The sequence below is a fragment of the Gossypium arboreum genome, chromosome 9 (genome assembly GCF_025698485.1).
Source record: "Gossypium arboreum isolate Shixiya-1 chromosome 9, ASM2569848v2, whole genome shotgun sequence".
Classification (NCBI taxonomy): Eukaryota; Viridiplantae; Streptophyta; class Magnoliopsida; order Malvales; family Malvaceae; genus Gossypium; species Gossypium arboreum.
The window spans coordinates 828,072-849,692 of record NC_069078.1 but is presented as its reverse complement, the minus strand read 5'-3'; the positions used below and the strand labels follow the sequence as shown (position 1 = coordinate 849,692).

Sequence of the window (21,621 nt, the reverse complement as noted above, 5' to 3'; positions counted from 1 at the left end):
TTTTCAACTACAACGCTCATGCTTTATTCTTCCAACCAGGAATACCAGATGCCAATAATGTTGATATCCCACTGAATCAAATATTTCAGCAACCCTAACTGCAATATGGTATTTGAAAGCTTGACATGACAATGGTGAAATATTGTCGAAAATAGCATCTAAAACAGACCAAATACAGATGGTGACAACGATTATCTCCTAAACATACCAGAACTTAGTAATGTTCTGCTATACTCGGCAATAATAGGTGAGCTCTTCACCAATTCCCATATCTTGGCAGAACTTTTTAACCAGTCACGTTCAGAAACATTCCGTGTAAACGAAGGGCAGTTCATTGACAAAACCTGCGAAGAACACTACTTATTGTTCTGATATAATAATAATTTTTTTTTTTTTTAAAAAAGAAGCAGGGCCAGGGAGAATAGCTGCAGGGGGAAAAAGGTGGATAGAAAGAGACCTGATCGCGTAATTTCCATAGTGAGGAGACATAACTTTCACACTGAGCTTCAGGAGAGTCGTCTTTGTTCTTATAAGGGATCATAAGTAAATCAAGCAACTCTGTATCTTTAGCATTAATCTGAGTCATAGCTGGTCGATCAGAGGGTTTATTTGCACATTTCCGTCTCATAAATGAAGAGGAACTGAAATATTGTAAAAGCGCCTTCTTCGTTTGCACAATATTAGGAGGAGAAAGGTCTTGATCTTGTAGCCTATACACATTAAGACCACAAGTACATATGTTACTATTGTGGATCTTTAACAATCAACAAGAAAATGTGCTTATCTAGCACATACTGATGAAATATGAGAAGACTAGAAAGTTCTTGTAGCCTTACATCATGTACCAAACTCGAGATCTATTTAATATCGGAAGTAAATAATGCAATCCCTAACTTTTAAATCATCCAGTTAATATGTCAAATTTTGCATAAGTATCGGGCGAAAAGGGAAACAAATGTGATCAACCAGGACCAAGTAAGCTCTCTCAACCAGACAACCCCCTAGACCAAGGAGATAAGAAACCAGAAAACTGACAAAATATTTAAAAAAGAGAACGAAGAATAACAATTAGTTACCCCGATATATCAACAATCAAATAGTTCTAAGAGAACATCTACAGATAAAAAAATTTTCATTATTTCACGAAAACCGACTCCTTCCTAAAGAACAAATTGGTTATAGACATAAAAGAAGCTGCTAACTAGAAATCAACTGCAATCCTAAGCACCTCCAAACAAAGAAATGAATAGGAGAAAGGTAAACGTTCACTAATTAACAGCTAAGAGTATCATTGATGGGGAGTATAGCTGATTTCTACAGATTGCTGATTACTAGGGATTTAACTGATTCAATTAGATTATGTTTAGGGGGTGTTTTTTTGAGTAAATGTTTAGGGATTTAGTCATTACTAATTTCATTCTCTTCCTTCTTTTTTTCTTTGCATATACCGTTTCTCTGATTTAACACAGTACAGAGACAATTCCCGGCTTGAGATGAATTTCTCAAAATTGTAGATATCCCAAAACCTTAAGAGTTAAATTTTGGTTAAACTACATAAATGGTCACCCAACTATTATAAACTTTCTTGTTAGGTCACCCGGCTTTAAAAAGTTACAAAATGATCACCCAACTTATCTTTTTATTTTTTTTTAAGTCCAAAACCGTTAAATACTTAACAATTGGTAGATGAGGCTGTTAAGTTAATAACTTGTTTTTTTAACATTTATTTTTAATACACATCATTTCCATGTCATATAATAATTAAAAAAAATTATTAACCCAGAGCACCAAACCGCACCTGTCCCTCTCCCCTACCCCCTCTCGGATCCCTCCTCCCACCACTGCTCTCCCCTCCCTTTCCCTCTCCCCCACCGTCCCCTCCCCAAAGGTACTGCATAGCCGGGAAATCTGTGTACCCTTCTGAGCTAGTGAAGATATTACAGGAGCTTAACCCTCATCTGATTCTTCCCCAAAGGTAAAAGCCTCTGGGATATGAATAATTGTTAGCAGAATCAACATTTTTCATTTATATATCACCTATGCATACTACACTGCACAACTTGCAACCCTTCAATATGCTTATTCCTCTAGTAATAATCATGCAGTAGTTGCAGTTCTTGAATGTTCTACCATTTAAGAGGTGGTTTTGCAAGTTTTATTAACTTGAAACACAATTTGTAATCAGTGTGTGTGTGAGTAACTAGTTGAAAGTTTTGGTGATGGCAGATGCTCAGATGAGAAGGAATCCCTGCCAGTATTTATAGCATTTAAGGTGTCCCAGGAGAGAGTGAAAAGTCTAGGCATTAACTTTACTCCATTGGAGGTGAGCTTAAAGGATATTGTTGACTGCTTAATGGAGAAGAACTTGTTGAGTGTGTGATTCAAGCTATATTAGCAGCCACTCAGATTATATTTATCAATTTAAATACAGTTAAGTGCTTGTAATATGTAGTTGTTAACTTGTCATTTTATTGGTGGATTGGTGGTGTTGCAAGCGAGGACAAATGGAAGGTTTAAAAGAGTAAAGCATAGGGTATTGGCCAACAGTGTGAAATCAAGGCTTTCAATGATTATGAATGGTGGCACAATGGGGGAAGGGGACGGTGGGGGAGAGGGAGGGGAGAGCAGTGGTAGGGGAAGGAGCCGGGAGGGGAGAGGGATGGGGTGGGGTGATTTGGGTTAATAGTTTCCTTTAAATTATTATATGACAAGGAAATGATGTGCATTAAAAATAAATGTTAAAAAAATAAGTCATTAATTTAACAGCCACATCAGCCAACTGTTAAGTATTTAACGGTTTTGGACTTAAAAGAATAAACATGTAAGTCGGGTGACCTAACAAGAAAGTTTCTAACAGTCAGGTGACCATTTATGTAGTTTACCCTTAAAGTTTTTGGTACTTACCCCTTAGGCCTACCATTTTTTTCTCATCACCCCCACCAAAGGAGTCTAAATCCCATCACCCATGAAACCTTTGATCCGGTGACCAATTGACCTGGACTTGAGCCTCACGCGCTCTGTCAATTTCTGGGTACTTTCCTCATCACCAGTTTGTAACCTCCATTCTGTCGTAATTCCTTCTTTTCATCGTCATTGATCTCGATGCATATTTTAAGGCCACCTCCTCTGCCCATGACATCATTTGGGGTTGGTTAGAAATCTTACTATTGAGTTGCTGGTTGGGTAATGTAAGATACTGTTCTGGGACCTTTTTGGCTATCACCAACCACAATTTTTATCTATATAAGATTTTCCCTTTTGTCTGTTTTTCTCTTTTTCTCTTCCTCTTGCATTCATAAAATGGTAGAGGATAAAATACTTGTTGCTACTAGCTCCAACAACCCTTCCCGTAAAGCTTGCTGGGAACAACTATCTTACATGGGCTCAATTTTGCTTATTGTTCATCAAAGCTAGAGGATTGTATCACCAGTGCCAAATAATCCCACATTCAACCAATGGGACTCGAAAACCTCTCGTTATGGCATGGCTCATCAATTCTATGCAACCCTAGATTTACAGAACATACCTGTTATTCAACACTACAGCAAAAATATGGAATTCAACTTCTCTCACCTACTGGCATGTTAGGAACATCGCTCAGATTTTTTAAATTCGAAATAAGGTTCACATTACTAAACAAGGTAAGAAGACAATTTCTCAGTATTTTTCTGAACTGAGCAACTTAGGACAGGAGCAAGATTATTATTAAGACTTCCAAGCAGATTGTACCGGAGATGCATTAAAGTTTTGGAAGCCGGTAGAAAAAGAATGAGATTATAATTTTCTGGCAGGGCTATGATTAGATCAAGGTTTAAATCCTACGAAAACTCTGTTTCCTTCTTTTAAGTAAGCATATCCTATGTACAGCAAGAAGAAAGTAAAAGAGGTGCTATGTTCTGTACAGCTCCAGTTGAGAAAGTTGAGTTGATTGCAAGTGGCTCGTAAGAGTAACAAAAAGATGATAATCCTTAAAAAAGTACATGCATTGTGACTATCATGGAAAACCACAACATACCAAGGAAACCTATTGGAAGTTGTATGGTTGACCCACTAGAGGTTGCCAAGAGAAATGCATTAAGTCAACAAGACCCCAGGCAAATTTATCGAAAACCACAAACTCTAAGGAGACAACTTCCTCTGAGGTTTTTTCTTCTAATGAAATTCTACATCTCAGGCATTTTTTTATCCCAGATTGATGAATTTAGGTAGTGCCTTTAACGCCCACATTAATATTGAATCATGAATTATTCAGGATCTTTTAAAGATCAACTTAAATTATTTTCCATGTCAAACAAAAGATAGTGTCCAAATAACTGATGGCTCTTTTACCTCTGTATTCGGAACAGGTTATGTTACTATGCTCCCAATATCACACTATCTTTTGTACTTCATGTCCCTAAGTTTCCTATCAACCTCTCATCTGTGAGTACTATCACCGAAGACTTAAATTGTAAAATGGAGTTTTCTTGATTATTTTGTTTTTCAAAACCTACAAATAGGGAAATGAATTAGCAGTAATAGAGTGCATGATGGCTTATACATGTTGGATGTGAGTCAAGGTTCTGTTCCATATAAAGCTCTTTTTGAAGGCATTTTGTTATTTAAAGAATTAGCAGTAATAGATTGTTTTTCTAAGTTGTCTGGAAGCATACATCCAAGTGTCATACAGGATAGCAATCAAGTGAGCTTAAAACTTATGAGACATGGTATCGCAACATAGTTGTGCTGTGGTTGCTAGAGATGAAATATAAATAAGGTGTATTATTTTTTATTTATTAAATTTGCAACATGATTCTAATAGTATCATGGGGGAAAATATAACTCACTTTGTGTGCACAAAAACAGGGGTACCAATATACTCCTCAACCTCATGAACTTTATCTTTGCCCTCTTTGTGAAGACCCAGTGTAGAGCTCTGTGAATGGAGCGGGGTTATGCAAGATGGATCAGGAATACCGTGTTTCAATAAGTCAACCTATAGAGAGAGATTTTAATTAATAGTGTAAACAAGAATTTGTTGCAAGAGTTTAAAAGAATTGAAGAAACATAATCAACATCTTTTTAAAAATTTTTGGTCATAACCAAGACATTTCGTTCATATGGCCAAATACCAACAAAACTCATTTTACTCACTGAAGGATCTAAATCATCATCTATCTACCCAAAATAAATATAAGAGCAGCAGCATTAGAGGATTTCTTGCTTCAGATAATGATCACTATCAGCTTACAACTACAAATCTGAAGTACATAAATAAATTATTTGATATGAATAACCAATGTAACAGACTAGCAGCATATTATGTACATGGAAAGTGGTAAAGAATATTACCGTCAACATCATGTGCCACATGCTGTTATCATGGACTCCCTCAGACACCACCAGCAAAATGTGACAAATAGATGCTAGAAGAACACCAAGCTAAAAAGATTTCTTGCGGCATCCCAAAAAAGAGAGACATATTATCAAACATCTTACTTCAAGAAGGAAAATATTGAGTAAATTAAATATAGAGCACTAATATATAAAAACAAAAGCAAAATGCTAGCAACTCAATTACCTGGATATTCATAATTTCATGAGCCAACTCAGCAGACAGTGACTCACCACTTAGTACTGAAACCGTGGATGAGCCATCAGGTCTCATAATCTCAGATAAAACCGAAGGACTGAAAACAGACTGCAAGTCAAGAATGTACAGTGATGGCCATGATGTCACAAACCAGAACTAAAAAGCCCTACCCCTGCTAATAATCTCAGTATGAAAAACCAAAAACATGGATGCAAGACGAGGTAGAAGAATTTAGAGAGTGCACATATTCAAGGCAATCGACTATGCAACAAGTAGAATGATATGTAAGCAGAAAGACAAATGTTAAAGTAATGGTATCAAACCTAAAGGGCATAACAATCCAATCACAATATGCACATGGGTATATACATGCACTCATGCATGGCATTTCTTTTTCAGGAAAGCACACAGATAAAGTATAAACAAGGGCAACTTGAATGTTTCAAATTAAACTCTAGGCCTCATTTGACAAGGTGACAAAATTGAGAAATGGTGATAGGGAAGAAAATTCTCAGAACACAGAAGACTGTGTGTAGCTTATTCCTAACTTGTAACGAGTCTCATTCATGCCTATTTAGGACAGAGGTATTTTAATATCCTTAAAGCTTCCCAGTAAGCACAGTATATCTTGGAAACTTCCTATCCAATTATGGGAATGGCCCCTAAAATTAATCTTTCAATGCTTGTTCCTTCCCAAACATAATATGAAAAAACTATCAATAGTCAATAAAAAAGCATCAAAGGTATTCAATTTTCTTCTGGTTCATTTTTATTCCCTTAAGAGTATAATGATGGGAAGGCTTTCTTATAATCTTCTCTAATTAAGAGAACTTTATAATAACATCAAAGCAGCTCATAATTTCTCTTTGCATAGCCTTAATTGGACTTGTTTAGTTCTAAACATGCTTCAAAGAAAAATACATATATCATTTGATGATTATAGTCTATAGTGTTGGAATTCCTTAAATTAAGCAGATTTTCTACATTAGTGCTAGGAATTTCCTTGTACTATTAGCCATAATCAAATTACTAATTTTTAGGGATAGGCTAATTTCTAGAGATTATTTCCTTTTTTATTTTTCCTGCTATTCTTTAAAAGGCTGTATTCAGATTAGAAGTAATAAGAGAGAATCATTCTTCTTCCTAAAACTTGTTCATGGTATCAAGAGCATCAGGAATCCATTTGATCCTGCTCTTTCTTCTCTTCTCTTCTGTTTTTCTCTGATAGAAACCCTATTCCCATGGGTGACACCGAAAATTTCTCTGAGACTGAGATCTCACAAATAACTCAAAATCACAGTCAAGGAATCCCACAAGGTGACCTTAACTCTTCTCTTATAATCACAAATCATTGATTAGATGGAAAAAATTTCCTGCAATGGTCACAATCTGTCCTTATGGTTCTTCGTGGCCGAGGAAAAATTGGGTACATTAATGGACAAATTCCTCGACCAGCATCAACAGACTCTGGTTATGCAACTTGGGAGCTTAACAACTCAATGGTTATGGCTTGGCTTATAAATTCGATGGAAGGTCATATAAGCCGAAAGTATCTTTTTTTCAAAACTGCCAAAGAAATGTGGGATACAATCAAGGAGAATTACTCGGATCTTGGAAATACTTCCCAAGTATTCGAGATCAAATTAAAGTTGAAAGATATTCGACAAGGAACACTTGAAGTCACTCAATATTACAACAACCTAAAGATCTTATGGCAGGAGTTAGACATGTATTATGAAGTTGATTGGGGCGAGGGCTTGGAACACACCAAGTTCATGGATCATCTTAACAAAGAACGTCTCTATGAGTTCCTAGCAGGACTAAATGGTGATCTTGATAAGGTCCGAGGACGAATACTAGCCAGAACCACACTGCCAACCATAGGAGAAGCATTTGCTGAAGTAAGGAAGGAAGAGAAACGGCGTCTTACTATGTTGGGAGACGCAAGAGAATTAAAACCATTGACCGTAGCTGGTCATCATCCTTCCGAGAACTCTGCTCCTATTTCAAGAGGCCCTCAATCTCAAAGGTTCAAAGATGGAATTGATTCTGGTTCAAAAAGGCCATGGTGTAGCCATTGTAATCGGGTTGGGCATACCAAGGAGAAATGCTTCAAACTCCATGGCTATCCTGAAGAAAAAAAACAGAAAGAAAACAAGGCAGCAATGATATCTACTACTGAAGAAGATGCTCAGAATGTTAGGCTAACCAAAACTCAACTTGAGGCTCTTCATAAACTACTCGGGACTCCTACAGTCAGTGGGTCACTAGCTATTCAAGGTACTGCTTTAAATACTACACACGAACCTATCACAACTTCCTGGATACTAGACTCGGGTGCATCCGACCACATGACAGGTAATCTAAGTTTGTTTCACACCTATTTACCTTGTCATGATCACTCTCGGATTCGCATAGCTGATGGATCTTACTCGCCGGTGGCTGGAATGGGGACAGTGAGACTTACTGAAAATTTTTCCCTTGATAAAGTTTTACATGTTCCAAATCTTTCCTGTAATTTACTCTCAATTAGCAAGCTTACCAAGGATGAAAAAGTACTTGCTGAATTTTCTGCTTTCGGTTGTGTGGTTCAGGAACAGGAATCGGGGAAGATGATTGGCACTGCTAAAGTTAATGATGGCTTATATGTTTGGAAAAAAACAGTTCACAAGAAGGGATGGCCTTATCTACATCAAAAGACGATTCTATCATGCTATGGCATCGTAGACTAGGACACCCGAATTTCATGTACTTGAAGAAACTGTTTCCTCTACTATTTCTAAATAAGAAAATTAGTTCATTGAACTGTGAAGTTTGCCAACTGTCTAAACACACTTGTGTCCCTTATCCTTTGAAACCTTATGTTCAATCTCAACCTTTCTCTTTAATTCGCAGCAATCTATGGGGAGCCAGTCGAGTAAAAAACATCACAGGGGCTAGGTGGTTCATAACTTTCATTGATGACCACACTAGAGTTTGTTGGGTCTATCTCCTTAAAGAAAAATCCGAAGTCTCTAGAGTCTTCAAAAATTTTTATTCAATGATTCGAACTCAGTTCAATTCAAATATTCACACCCTTAGAACTGATAATGGGAGAGAGTACTTTAATTCTATCCTAAGTCCTTATCTTTACGAGCAAGGAATCATACATCAAAGTTCTTGTCCCGACACCCTCAACAAAGCGGGGTTTCCGAGGGAAAACAGACACCTTGTAGCCGTGGCTCGTGCCCTTATGTTTACTATGGGTGTACCAAAGTATTTATGGGGAGAAGCTGTCCTCACTGCTTGTTATCTTATAAACCGACTCCCATCAAAGGTATTAAACTTTCAAACACCTTTACATACTTTTCAAAAAATTTTCCCTTGTTTCGTGTTCCTAATCTCCCAACCAAAACATTTGGTTGCAAAGCATTTGTCCACAACCATCAACCTAACCGATCTAAACTTGATCCTAGAGCTCACACTTGTGTCTTTATTGGTTACTCACCTGCACAAAAGGGTACAAGTGCTACTCTCCAACCTTACACGGATGTTTGTGTCCTTGATGTTACTTTCTTGAAAACGAGCCATATTTTTCAGCCTCTCATCTTCAGGGGGAGATACTTAGTGAAGATGAGACCTTGAGCAATCTTCTCATTATACCTCAAGACTCTATCAGCCCTACCACCACTACAAAACCTGCTGAAAATCCTACAGCCACTGTTATTCCTGTTTTGGAACCTGTCAGCCCTACCACAACTACAAAACCTGCTGAAAATCCTACAGCCACTGTTATTCCTGTTTTGGAACCTGTTTTTCCTATCTCCACTGTTCAGCAACAAGAAACAAGGGTGATTAATCATACTAATGAAGAAAAACAGCCCACTCATTCTGAAAAACAATAAGGAAAAACTCAGGGACTTCGTGTATACTCTCGGAGACATCAGCTGCCTGAGACCGAAACAGCAGTGCCTATGCCATCTTTACCCGAGGACTGTCCTGAGGAAGAAGTTTCACCTCCTTCATCTTCCATCCATCTTCCAATTGCAGTAAGAAAGGGCACTAGGAGCTGCACTCAACATCCCATTTCTCGGTTTGTATCCTATGGAAACTTGTCTAAATCCTACAATGCCTTTGTTTCTAATGTTGACTCTGTAGAAACTCCAAAGAACATAGACAAGACTCCTATGGAACCCAACCTTAAATTAGGAACTGATAAGGATGGAGAAGAAGTAGACAGGGGGAGATATCAACGGGAGAAACATTTGGAAGCTGCCTACAGGATATTGAGATACTTAAAAGGGACTCCTGGTAAGGGGTTGCATTTCAAGAAAAATGTTCAAAGAAATTATGGGCAAGCTGGGTTTGATTCACATCTACACTCCAGCTTGAGGGGGAGTGTTGGAATTCCTTAAATTAAGCAGATTTTCTACATTAGTGCTAGGAATTTCCTTGTACTATTAGCCATAATCAAATTACTAATTTTTAGGGATAGGCTAATTTCTAGAGATTATTTCCTTTTTTATTTTTCCTGCTATTCTTTAAAAGGCTGTATTCAGATTAGAAGTAATAAGAGAGAATCATTCTTCTTCCTAAAACTTGTTCATATAGAAAAAGAAAAAGAAGATGGTAAACAAAAGAGAGTAGTAAACTTGGAACCTGGGTATCAAGTAGTATAAGCCGTTCAGCAGAAATCCTTGGTTCAATACCTACAGTACAATGCCTTGCCATTGCTCTGGTTTCTTCTGACTGTATAGCAAAAGGTGGCAACATCCCTGCAAATTAGCATGTAAGGTTATCTATTGAGTATTCCAATGTGCAGATAGATTTGAACTTCAATAGCAATAACAAGGCATTCAAGTATCAATTAATGCAAAAATTGATCCTCTATTATCAAACAAAGTTTGGATATACGAAGTCTTTTAAGAAGAGGATGAGAACGCTTGGGATGCATTTGGATGTACCCACACCTCTGTTTCAGGGCAATTTGGACATTTTTTTTTTGTATCCTATCATCCCCACCATGCAACACCTCCATTTTCTCACTAGAAATTTCAGGTCCAGTCAAAATCCTTCTCACTGCACCCATTTTTTCTTTTTACCTTCGAGGTTATGGTGACACGACAAAAAATCCCTATCACTTAACCTTTCATTTTTTTTCCTCATTTTCATTTTTATCTAAAAAATTTAAAATAACTGTTAAATTTAACATAAATAAACAAAATTTATAATAAACTAATAAATAAATTTTATCATTATATGCTAAACTAATTACTAAATAATATGTAATACTTTCAACAAAAATTACAATATTTTATCAGCACACTTTTAGGATAATGTGTTAAATGGTAATCTTTTTTCATTTTCACCTCAATATTGCAGCTGTTTTTTATTCAAACATATCCAACTACTACTTTTAATCTCACTCCAATAACTAATCTTATTGCAAGCATTGTTTTCAATCTCATTGGAGTCAACCTCACCACCCATCCAAATGGACCTTAGTCCATTATAAGTATAACCAACTAATAGAAAATTGACCATCGTTTCTCAACCCCATATTACGCTATGGGCAATGGGTTCAGGGTAAAACTTGATAAGTGGCATACCAGTGCATCATAATAAATGAAATGTCTTCCTAAAGATTTATTGCAGGTTAGGCATAAAAAATAAATACGATTGTATAGAAGTAGAGTAGGATTTCAGTTTTCAACTAAGGTATGATTGAAAAAAAAGATGATGTCAAAAGAAGGCTAGAACTTAAAGGTATCAGAGGCTATAAACCAGAACAGTTCATCAACAGAGTGAAAATTAGAAATCTTTGAAAATTTCACTATATGACTATATCATGTTGACTTGGTAAAAATTCCATTATCACATGCTCGACTTTTTTTAACCTATTATAATTATTTAATTTCACCAAATTTGAAAACTAGCAAAACTGAGTTTGTCTTCGTCTAATTTTCACTTACTAATTGGCATTTCGAGTTTTAAGGATTTTTTATATGATTAATTTTGAATGATATTACTAGAAGAGCAAAATAAAGCTGATAACAAGGCTAATTAATCTGAAAGATAATATACAATGACAACATAGAAAATACCTCAATATATTGATAATCTACACCTCATTTCCAGTTTTCTTTTGGAATCTCAAGCCAATGTAGATATAAGCTGCTAAAATTTGAAGATCAAATGAGAATTCTAGACTATGACTAGAATTCCTAGCAGGAAACTAACAAGCAATAAAGTAGATAAGCCATTGGACACCGAAAAGACTAATTTCAAGAACTAGTATAGACAAAGCATAATGATTAACATATACCAATCATAAAACTACCATTTCATGTGTATCCTCAATCTAAGTAATTTTCAAAGGAAGAAAATCAAGCACTTTCATTTTGCGTAAAGAAGTTAAACAAGAGACTAAATTATAAAATGTTACTCACCAGGTGATACCCCGTCAAAACCATAAAGCTCATTCATTATCGTCGACTTGCCTGCACCAGGTGGACCGATGATTCCAACCACCTTAAAATCAGTATTCTCAGTCAAAAACTGCAATACACAAAAAAGCAAACAAAACAATTTAGCCAAGGAAACTATCTGATTCTTTACCTCATTTGAAGAACCCGTAGTTTAGTCTATCTATGGTCTATGGTCAGAACTATTGCTACATGCTTTTCACTAAAAAAACAAAAAGACGCACTTTGATACAAAAGCAAATAATATTTTCCACAAATTAATATTTTTTAAATAACAAAATGCACGATTTTAATTTTTTTATTTAAAACAGTTAGAAATACATTTTGAATCAATTATAATTTTACGTTCATTAGCTCAAGAAAAAATAATAATAAATCAAATAGCCAAAAAGAAAAAGAAAAAAAGAAATCAAACGAAGACCTAAAAACTGCAAATTATTTAATTTTAAAAGAAATATTTTCAGTTCCATTCCATCTGAAGTTTTTGCATCCAACAAAAGATAAAGAGTTAAAAAGGAAGTGAAAATTTCTTTTCTTTTTCTTTTAACTTACAGGCAAAAATCGATCGATGTGGAACTCCCAGGAATCAGAAAGAAGGTTGAGGGAGCCAACGGGAGGGAGACGGGCCCTATGCGGCGCCGTTTCATCTTCACCACCTCCGCGTCCAAATTTACCAGGGACCGGCCCAGCTGATGGCTTGGCTAATAGGATTTTGGGAGCAGAAGGGTTCAATGATGGATTGGAAGAAGTGGTTCCGCTAGTGGAACCCGCCATAGCTGTTCTTAATGGAAACTGTCTCCTTCTAGTTGTAATTGATGGTAGAGAAAAAGCAAGAGCAAAGGGCTAGAAAAGGCATAGCCGGAGACCCCTTTTAAATATGCTTCCAACGACAATGTTTATAATTGAATTTGAAAATTGCACCCATAATAAAAAGAACAAATTGAGACCGAAATCTAAACAGGTTAAATTTGGCCCGGTCTGTGAAATAGGACCGGCAGTCTAACTGATGGCTGGACCGAATCGGTTATCATTGGTTCAGACCGAATTAATAGCAGTTGAACTGATTAAGACACTAGTCAGACTTACGAACGTCTAGTTGATAGTGTCCCGGTCATGACGGCAAGTTGTTCAAACAACCTACTAGGGGTTTTGGCCAACTTCATTAACAACATCGAGCCAATCATGTGAATGCCTAGTTGGGGGATACTACACCCTGTGTGGTTGGTTGTACAAACGATCGACTTGGACAAACACCTATCGATTGAGAAAAAGGAGAAGATGGGCATAGGGCCAATCGTTCGAACGGCTAGTTCCGCCTCAACCACGACACCAGCAGTCTCGTGAGAAGGCACTGAGCCGTCTAGGTTTATTTGGGCAAAACGACGAAAGTTCGAGGTGCTAGGGGGAAATTGCACCAGCAATGACACCACCGGGCATGACGGCTGCGACAGCGATGATTTGGCAGTCGAGGGATGGTCGGCGGCAATAGTTTTTCGATGATAGAGCAGTGGAAAAATCATACTCCTAGTGGGACTCTATCGAGTAATTTGATTTCAAATTAACTCTTATAAAGATAATATTTTATTACTTCAATATTAATGTGAGATATTAAATTAATTTAATCTAATACTTATCTTGATAGTAATTTATTAATTTAATATTAATGTGAGCAATTCTAATATTAGTTGAGCTCTCTCTAACTCTCTTTATGTAATGAGAGCTTAAGTCATTTATTTACACACACCTGAAGAGAAAATTTTAGACATAAAATTATTTCAAAAAAATTCTATAGATATTTTTTATTTATAATTTGCTCCAAAAGTTTAGAGAAATTATAAATTTCCCTCACTGATAATTTTGTGAAGAATTTTTCTGATTGAAGCAAGCTCACGCTCAACAGACATGAGCTTAGTTGAAGCGTTCATAGTAGACAAAACAAAAGGTACTATTTTTTAGATAATACAATTAAATTCTTGTTTTGAAGAACTTTTTTAAAACTTTGGTTTTCCCTAAAACCTATTTCTCACAACTCAATTTTCCAACAACTGACTATTAGTATTTAACGGCAACGTTGACGTGACCATTAACCACCATGTCGACAAAAAAATAGTTATTTTTAAAAGTAAGTACACAATGAATCTGGACAATCATATGTCTAGGTTCATTCTAAAAATATAAAAATATAAAATTATTAGAAATTAATTAAAATCATAAAATTTTATAAAATTTATAAATTTATAAAATTATAAAAATAAAATTTATAAAAAGTATTAGAAATTAATAAACAATCATAAAATTTTATAAAATTAAGGGTAAACTAATTAGGAGATCATTCAACTTTTGTTTAAGTTCTATTTTAGTCACTTAACTTTAAAAACTTTTAGTTTCATGACCAATGTTTTCAAACTTTAAAATTTCAGTCATCCAATGTTAAATATTTAATGGAAAGCTGACCTGGTCCTTTTTATTGTCCTTTTAAAATATTTACCCTTCCAATATTTACACATTTTATCAATATAATCTCAAATCTAAAAATTAATAACATTTAACCCTTGTAAAATTGTATTACCAACTGAATTTAAAAAAAAATTAAAAATAGAAAAGTTAAAAGTTAAAAACCATTTTATTCAAACCCGGGGAAGGTTTGATTTTTAGAATTGGACTACAATATTGTTGCAGAATGCGGGTGGTGGTGCTGCTTTCTTTTTATTAATCCCTAACAGCTGATGAGGAGTTTAATCCATGTCAAGTGTGCAAGCTTAAAGGAGGCTCAACTCAAGTTGGCACATGACAACTAAATTTTTTTTATGTATGCTTAATTTATAGAATATGTTGTATGTAAGTATATTTCGTTTTTAATAGACCTACTCATAGATCGGGTTATCAATTTAAGTTAAAAGATTCGTCTAAAAAATGAGAGAGTTTAGATAAAATACAAGGTCTAAAAATGAATTCGTGTAAAATTTAAGGCTTGTTTTCTATATGGATTAGGTTTTTGGCAAGAATTTTTTTGCTCGACCTCAGCTCGACCGAATATATCATGTTATAAAAAATATTATATTAATTATATATGTTAAATAATAATTATATATATTTATATTAAATCACTAACCCAAGAACAATTAAACCATTACCCAAAACTTATAAAAAAAAAATTACTAAATTTAATATAATAAAATATTTAAAAAAATTAGTTTGGCATAAAACTCTTCAAGTTGTGTTGTCACCATGCACCCATCTTTCATGGAGTGAAACAAAGTTAAAGAGGTACAATTCTAATCCCACTAACATGAATAAATCAAATGCTATAATAATTTTAATTTCATGATTGGTTTTCCCCCATTCGTGTTAATGAGCTTCAAATCTTGATTCAGCTGACCATAAACCTCCATGGAAGCAAATGTGATGAACTGCAATCAAAACTAGCAAATTAATAACACAATGGAATCTCTTTTCTTTCCCCCTTGTCATTGCTTTGAATGATTTTTTGTAATTATGGGGTCCGAAATGGCCCCTCACCCTCACAATGTGCCATTGCTCAAAATTCATAATCTTCAAAGCTTAATATATTAAAGGTTCCAGATAATTGCAATTTGGAACTTATCTGAAATAATCTAATAGCACAACATAACACTAATCAATTGATAATCGATATTTCACTCTTAAAGAAAATCAATTAATAATTATGGCAAATTTAATTGCATAATATATCACTAATCAACACAAAATAAAATACGATAATCATAAGGAACTAATTAAAAGAGACAAGTGATTTTTTACATAAAAAAACCCCTTTAAAGCAAATGGTAGAAAAACCAGGAGGCTTAAAAGTCCACTCAAAAGCTTCACTATACTCAAAAGGTTTGCTACAAAATCTATGAAACCACAATAAAAAGCATACAACTCCAACAAGAATAACAACAAATAATCTCAAGCAAACTAAAGAAAAAAGTCGAGAATATCACCCAAATATGACTAATATTGAAATTGAAAAACTTGAAGCTACAAAATCCGTACGAAAAATCCAACCTTGCACAATCGAAATCCTTGAGCCTACTAGTCATTGTCCAAAAATCAGATCAGACAGACATCAGATAAACCCCCGATCGAAAGTCGATCAACACTCTGTCTTTTATATTATACCTCTTCAATGTTGGAAAGGAGAACAACTCACTTTGACTCAAGCCCTATCAGCATCTCCCTTCACATCCAAAGAGAATTCAGAAATTTCATGAGTGGATATTGGATAATTCATGGAACATAAGCAGTACTGGCTTTAACAAAAGGTTAAAACATGAAAATCTCATCATCCTTAAATTAGAAGCAATAAAATAGCAGAAAAAAAAGGATGAACAAAGCAATATATGAGACTTGTAGTTCCAAACTAAATGAATGTTTTATGGAGTTATGTGATTCAATTTAGTTGTACATTGCAAATGACTATATTTAGAAAGAGACTTACCATATCCACCAAATCTTTATCAAATAAAAACATAAAAGCCAGATTGTAAATTGCAAAGATAATCATATCATAGAATGAAGTTTCATAAATTGCATGAGAAGGAAATCGAAGTCTTGCAAGAAACTTCCTCATTGATCACAACTTAACACCAGTTCTTGCAAGGAGACAGAAATGCAATGCAAACAAGATACAAGATTCTGATTAGAATCCAAAGTATGGTGAAGTTGTTGTCAATCACAAAAGTACCAATCACAATTGCAATTCAAAGCTGGTCTTTATTGGTTGCATGATCTATGATTCTCAAATACAAAAGAATAAAATTTTGAAAAGAAAAGAAATTTCCTAATAAAACTAGTTGAAGTTATTCTCAATGGTCATACACCACTTACCTTAAATATGTCACCAAGGGTGGCTACACATAAAACCCGGATCTGTGAAATTAATTTCATTTCAAATGAATATAGATAACTTACAATACAATATAATTCGAGAACTTTGTAAGAGAGGGCAGCAATGAGATATTTTTGTAGGAAAGACAAGAAGAAAAATATGATATCCATGAAGCCCTTATAAAAATTTAAGTTAAAAATATGAGATATGAGCAAAGGGACTTATGATATCCATGGAATTTTTTATCAAGGCAAAATCTAAAGGCATAAGATCATAATTTTCATGGAAAGGAAATTAGAAGCACAACTTACTTTTGCGTCCACAGATTCAATTCATAATTTTGTTCTCATACTGATAGTCTCAAAAGAATCCATGCCCAAACTAAATCCTGCAACATTATGCCACAAAAACCAAAAAGTTTTAAAAGAAGGCTTTATATGAGACTAAATCAAGTAGCTTAGGATGAGAAGAACAAAGGGTCTAACTATAAAAAGTATCAAGAGACGATTAGTATATTTTATATCAATAGCCAAAAGATGCAGTGTTGTGGCTCAAGTAACTGAACTTACATCCTATAATTAATACATATATGTGGAATGTGGGAAATCTTGGACCATTCAGGGCCGCTCTCCCTCTCACATCTTGTCTCTAATTGAGGACACATAAAAATGTCAATTGTTTCTAATTTGGAGAGGCTCCCCATAGCATCTACAGAAGGCAGGTACATGAGCTTATTGCATGACCAGATACGCAGACACCTTAGAGAAGAGAGATTTCTGAACGAGTCTGGCAAGGCTTCTATTTCATGAAACCCCCACATAGTCAAATCTTCAAGGGCAGTGGGGAGTTGGAGTTGGTGAGGAAGACTCTTTAGCTTTCCAAAACCACTTAAATATAGATGCCTTAAAGAAGAGAGATTTCCCAACCACTCTGGAAAGGCTTCTATTCCTTGAAACTCTAATATCGTCAATTCTTCAAGGGCAGAGAGGAATTGAAGTTGCGGAGGAAGACTCTTAAGCTTTTCCCAACCAGTCAACTCTAGAACTCGAAGAGAGGCACTGAGATATTGAAAGGAACTGAGACATGGGAATTCTTGCAGCTCTTCTGAGAAACCACCAATGGCTAATTTTCCCAAGCAATTAAGCCTACCAAGGCTGTCATCTGGAATCCGTATCAGATCAGGCAAATTTAATATTGTTAGACTGCAAAGGGAAGTATTGGATCGCAACATATTTGGTAGCAGACAACTCCATCCTTCGCCTACTTTGTTAACTTCTAATTCTGTGAGAGAAGAGAGTCCATCTAAACTTGGAATGGGCTTCAAATTAGGGCAATCATGTATCCTTAATTTTTTAAGGGATGACAGTGGTGCTTTTAGTGGAAAACTCGCCAATTCCTTGCAGCTATCAATTGACAGATTTTGAAGAGAGGAAAATCCTTCCAAATCTGGAATCCAACTTAAATTAGAACAAAGATATAGATCTAATTCTTTAAGATAAGTGGAGGTAGATAATCCGTCTCCGATCTTGGTCATATTTTTGCAACTGGAAATTCTAAGCTTTTCAAGAGATGAACATCTTCCTGTTATGGGAAGAACTTCCAATTCGTTGCAGCTATCAATTGATAGATTTTGAAGAGAGGAAAATCCTTCCAAATCTGGAATCAAACTTAAATTAGAACAAAGATATAGATCTAATTCTTTAAGATAAGTGGAGGTAGATAATCCGTCTCCGATCTTGGTCATATTTTTGCAACTGGAAATTCTAAGCTTTTCAAGAGATGAACATCTTCCTGTTATGGGAAGAACTTCCAATTCGTTGCAGCTATCAATTGATAGATTTTGAAGAGAGGAAAATCCTTCCAAATCTGGAATCAAACTTAAATTAGAACAAAGATATAGATATAATTCTTTGAGACAAGTGGAGGTAGATAATCCGTCTCCGATCTTGCTTATATTTTTGCAACTGGAAATTCTAAGCTTTTCAATAGATGAACATCTTCCAGTTATTGGAAGAACTTCCAATTCATTGCACCTATTAATTGACAGGCTCTGAAGAGAGGAAAATCCTTCCAAATTTGGAATCGAACTTAAATTAGGACAATTATATAGACCTAATTCATTGAGACAAGCGCAGGCAGATAATCCGTCTCCAATCTTGCTTAATTTTTCGCAACCAAAAATGCTAAACTTTTCAAGAGATGAACACCTTCCGGGTAATGAAAGAACTTCTAATTCGTTGCAACTATCAATTGACAGATTTTGAAGAGAGGAGGTAAATAATCCGTCTCCGATCTTGCTTAATTTTTCGCAACCGGAAATGCTAAGCTTTTCAAGAGATGAACATCTTCCTGTTACCGGAAGAACTTCCAATTTGTTGCAGCTATTAATTGACAGAATTTTAAGAGAGAAACATCCTTCCAAATCTGGAATCGAACTTAAATTAGAACAATGACATAGATATAATTCTTTGAGACAAGTGGAGCTAAATAATCCGTCTCCGATCTTGCTTAATTTTTCACAACCCAAAATCCTAAGCTTTTCAAGAGATGAACAACCTCCGGTTATAGGAAGAACTTCCAATTCCTTGCAGCTATCAATTGACAGATTTTGAAGAGAGGAAAATCCTTCCAAATCCGGAATCCAACTTAAATTAGGACAATCTTTTCAATCTAATTCCTTGAGATAAATGGAGGTTGACAGCCCGTCTCTGATCTTGCTTAATGTTTTACACCTGGAAACGCGAAGCTTTTTAAGAGAGGAACATTGCCCCGTTAGTGGAACACTTTTCAAGAAGGGACAATCACAAATATCCAGCTCCTCCAAGCAAGGAAACATGAACGTCTTTGTGGCCGCCATTGCTGTCCATTCTTCTAGACTTCCCATCTTCTCTAAGGTTAATTTTTTTAATGCAGGAAACACCTTGATCACCTTATTCATACCATCAATACCTTCGTTGCAATAAAATTCATTACCCATGCGTTTCACTTTCTTCAGATTTCTCAACTCAAGAAACTGAAGATTATGCAATTGGCCCAGAGGTGGAAGACTTTCACAGTTGATGCAATCGAAAAAATTTAGCTCCATCAAATTGTTAAGCAAAAACAAACCAGTATTAGAATCACCAACAGGTCTTAACATCCATGAGGGAAAGCTTTCACCTTGATAATTGCTAACAGTTAAGCTTTGCAAATTTGTGTGGGGTTGGAGACCTTCCATCACTTCCTCACTGTTATAACCACTACTCCCACTATCACTCCCTTCAAAATCAAATATCAACTAGCATAATTTTTTTTTAAGGTGTAGAATTGCTCCATTAGCCTCTTGTTTGTCTCTAACACCCCCAAGATGGCATATCTTCAGTTCTCCACGCAGTTCCTTTAGGGATCCTAACTCCTTAATCGAACGTCCCCTTTCTGAACCCACAAAAAATATGGGTAATGTTTGAAGACAAGTTAGGTTTCCAATATTAACTGGCTGAAGTTCTTTTCTATCAAAATACAAGTGCTTCAAGCTTATCAGATTTTCCAATCCATACGGAAAGGTGAGTCTCAGTAAACCTAAAAGCCTCAATGTTTGCAGATTGTAAAGTTTGGTTGTGGACTTAGGCAGTGTTTTGATAGAAGTCCATGAGATGCCCAAATACCTCAAGTGCTTCAATTCTCCAAGGGAATCTGGCAACTCACAAATATTAGTAGCACAAACAAACTTTAGGACTCTTAATCTTGTGAAGCTTTTTGATAGTTTCTTGGACACATCAATCTCTGAAAACAACGAGTATACTTTTGGAGCAACCGCAGTTAAAATTTCTGGTAATGGTTCCCCATCACATCCAACATTGAGATGACGGATATGAGAACACTCATTAAGGGTGAGACTGGAATTTTCTCGAAACAACAAAGTATCAAACTTTGACACGGACAAAGATAAATCATGCACCGAGTCGTGCATTTTGAATGTAAGAATATTCCCGCAGGTGTTCTTCTGGACATCTTGAAACAATGAGTTTGATAACAATTCATTCAAGTATTTGTCACCAATATCCACCATTGCCATAGAGCTGCCAAGAAATCCTTCAGCCATCCACAGTTGGATCAATTCCTCTTTTCCAAAGCATTAATCTTTAGGAAACATGGCACAGTACGCAAAGCATTTCTTCAAAGATGGAGAAGACAAGCGATCGAAGCTTAGTTTTAACACACTTTCCACTTCTAGCACACTTTCCGGTGAACCCCATACACCACTTTTTTGAATTTCCAACCATGCGCGGGGATTCATTTCAATGTTGCCCATTGTCCCTCCAATAACGTTAGCTACCAATGGCACACCTCGACACTGCTTAGCAATTTCCTTTCCAATTAACTCTAATTCGTGAGACATTGAAGAGGCCATCAATGCTCGTTCTTTAATTATGGACCATGCTCGTTCTTTAATTATGGACCAGCATTCTTCATCTTCTAGTCTTCCTGGTTGATGCCTTTGATTTGGAAGTGTTTGCACTTTTGATGCTACATCTTGAATGCGTGTTGTCACAATAACTCCATTCCCACCATTTTTACTGATTCCCATCAGATGATTCTTCAGTTCGTCCCATTTTTCAACACTCCATACATCATCAAGCACAAGAAGATACTTGATCTGCTCCTTACCTCGTTTGGCCTGTCCAATCTTCTTCCTGAGTATCTTTATCAATGCATTCATATTTTGAGGAATATCTCTGGTAAAATGTTCTAAC

At 35.6% G+C, this 21,621-nt stretch overlaps 2 protein-coding genes across 2 annotated transcripts; both read right to left on the bottom strand.

Moving 5' to 3' along the window:
* LOC108457231 (uncharacterized) lies at positions 1-12,970 on the bottom strand. The gene is made up of 8 exons (XM_017756179.2): positions 12,589-12,970; positions 12,001-12,109; positions 10,211-10,326; positions 5,561-5,680; positions 5,332-5,421; positions 4,827-4,975; positions 458-710; positions 1-344 (listed from the first exon to the last, which is right to left on the bottom strand). The coding sequence occupies exons 1-8, from the start codon at positions 12,808-12,810 to the stop codon at positions 192-194; spliced, it is 1,212 nt and encodes a 403-aa protein (XP_017611668.1). The 5' UTR covers positions 12,811-12,970; the 3' UTR covers positions 1-191.
* Positions 12,971-15,199: 2,229 nt separating this feature from the next.
* LOC108455676 (uncharacterized) lies at positions 15,200-20,969 on the bottom strand. Its single transcript, XM_053019070.1, has 6 exons — positions 20,228-20,969; positions 19,652-20,146; positions 17,458-19,549; positions 17,200-17,276; positions 16,066-16,237; positions 15,200-15,446 (listed from the first exon to the last, which is right to left on the bottom strand). Exons 1-4 carry the CDS (start codon positions 20,967-20,969, stop codon positions 17,270-17,272), a joined length of 3,336 nt encoding a protein of 1,111 aa, XP_052875030.1. The 3' UTR covers positions 15,200-15,446; positions 16,066-16,237; positions 17,200-17,269.
* Between the last annotated feature and the right edge of the window lie 652 nt (positions 20,970-21,621).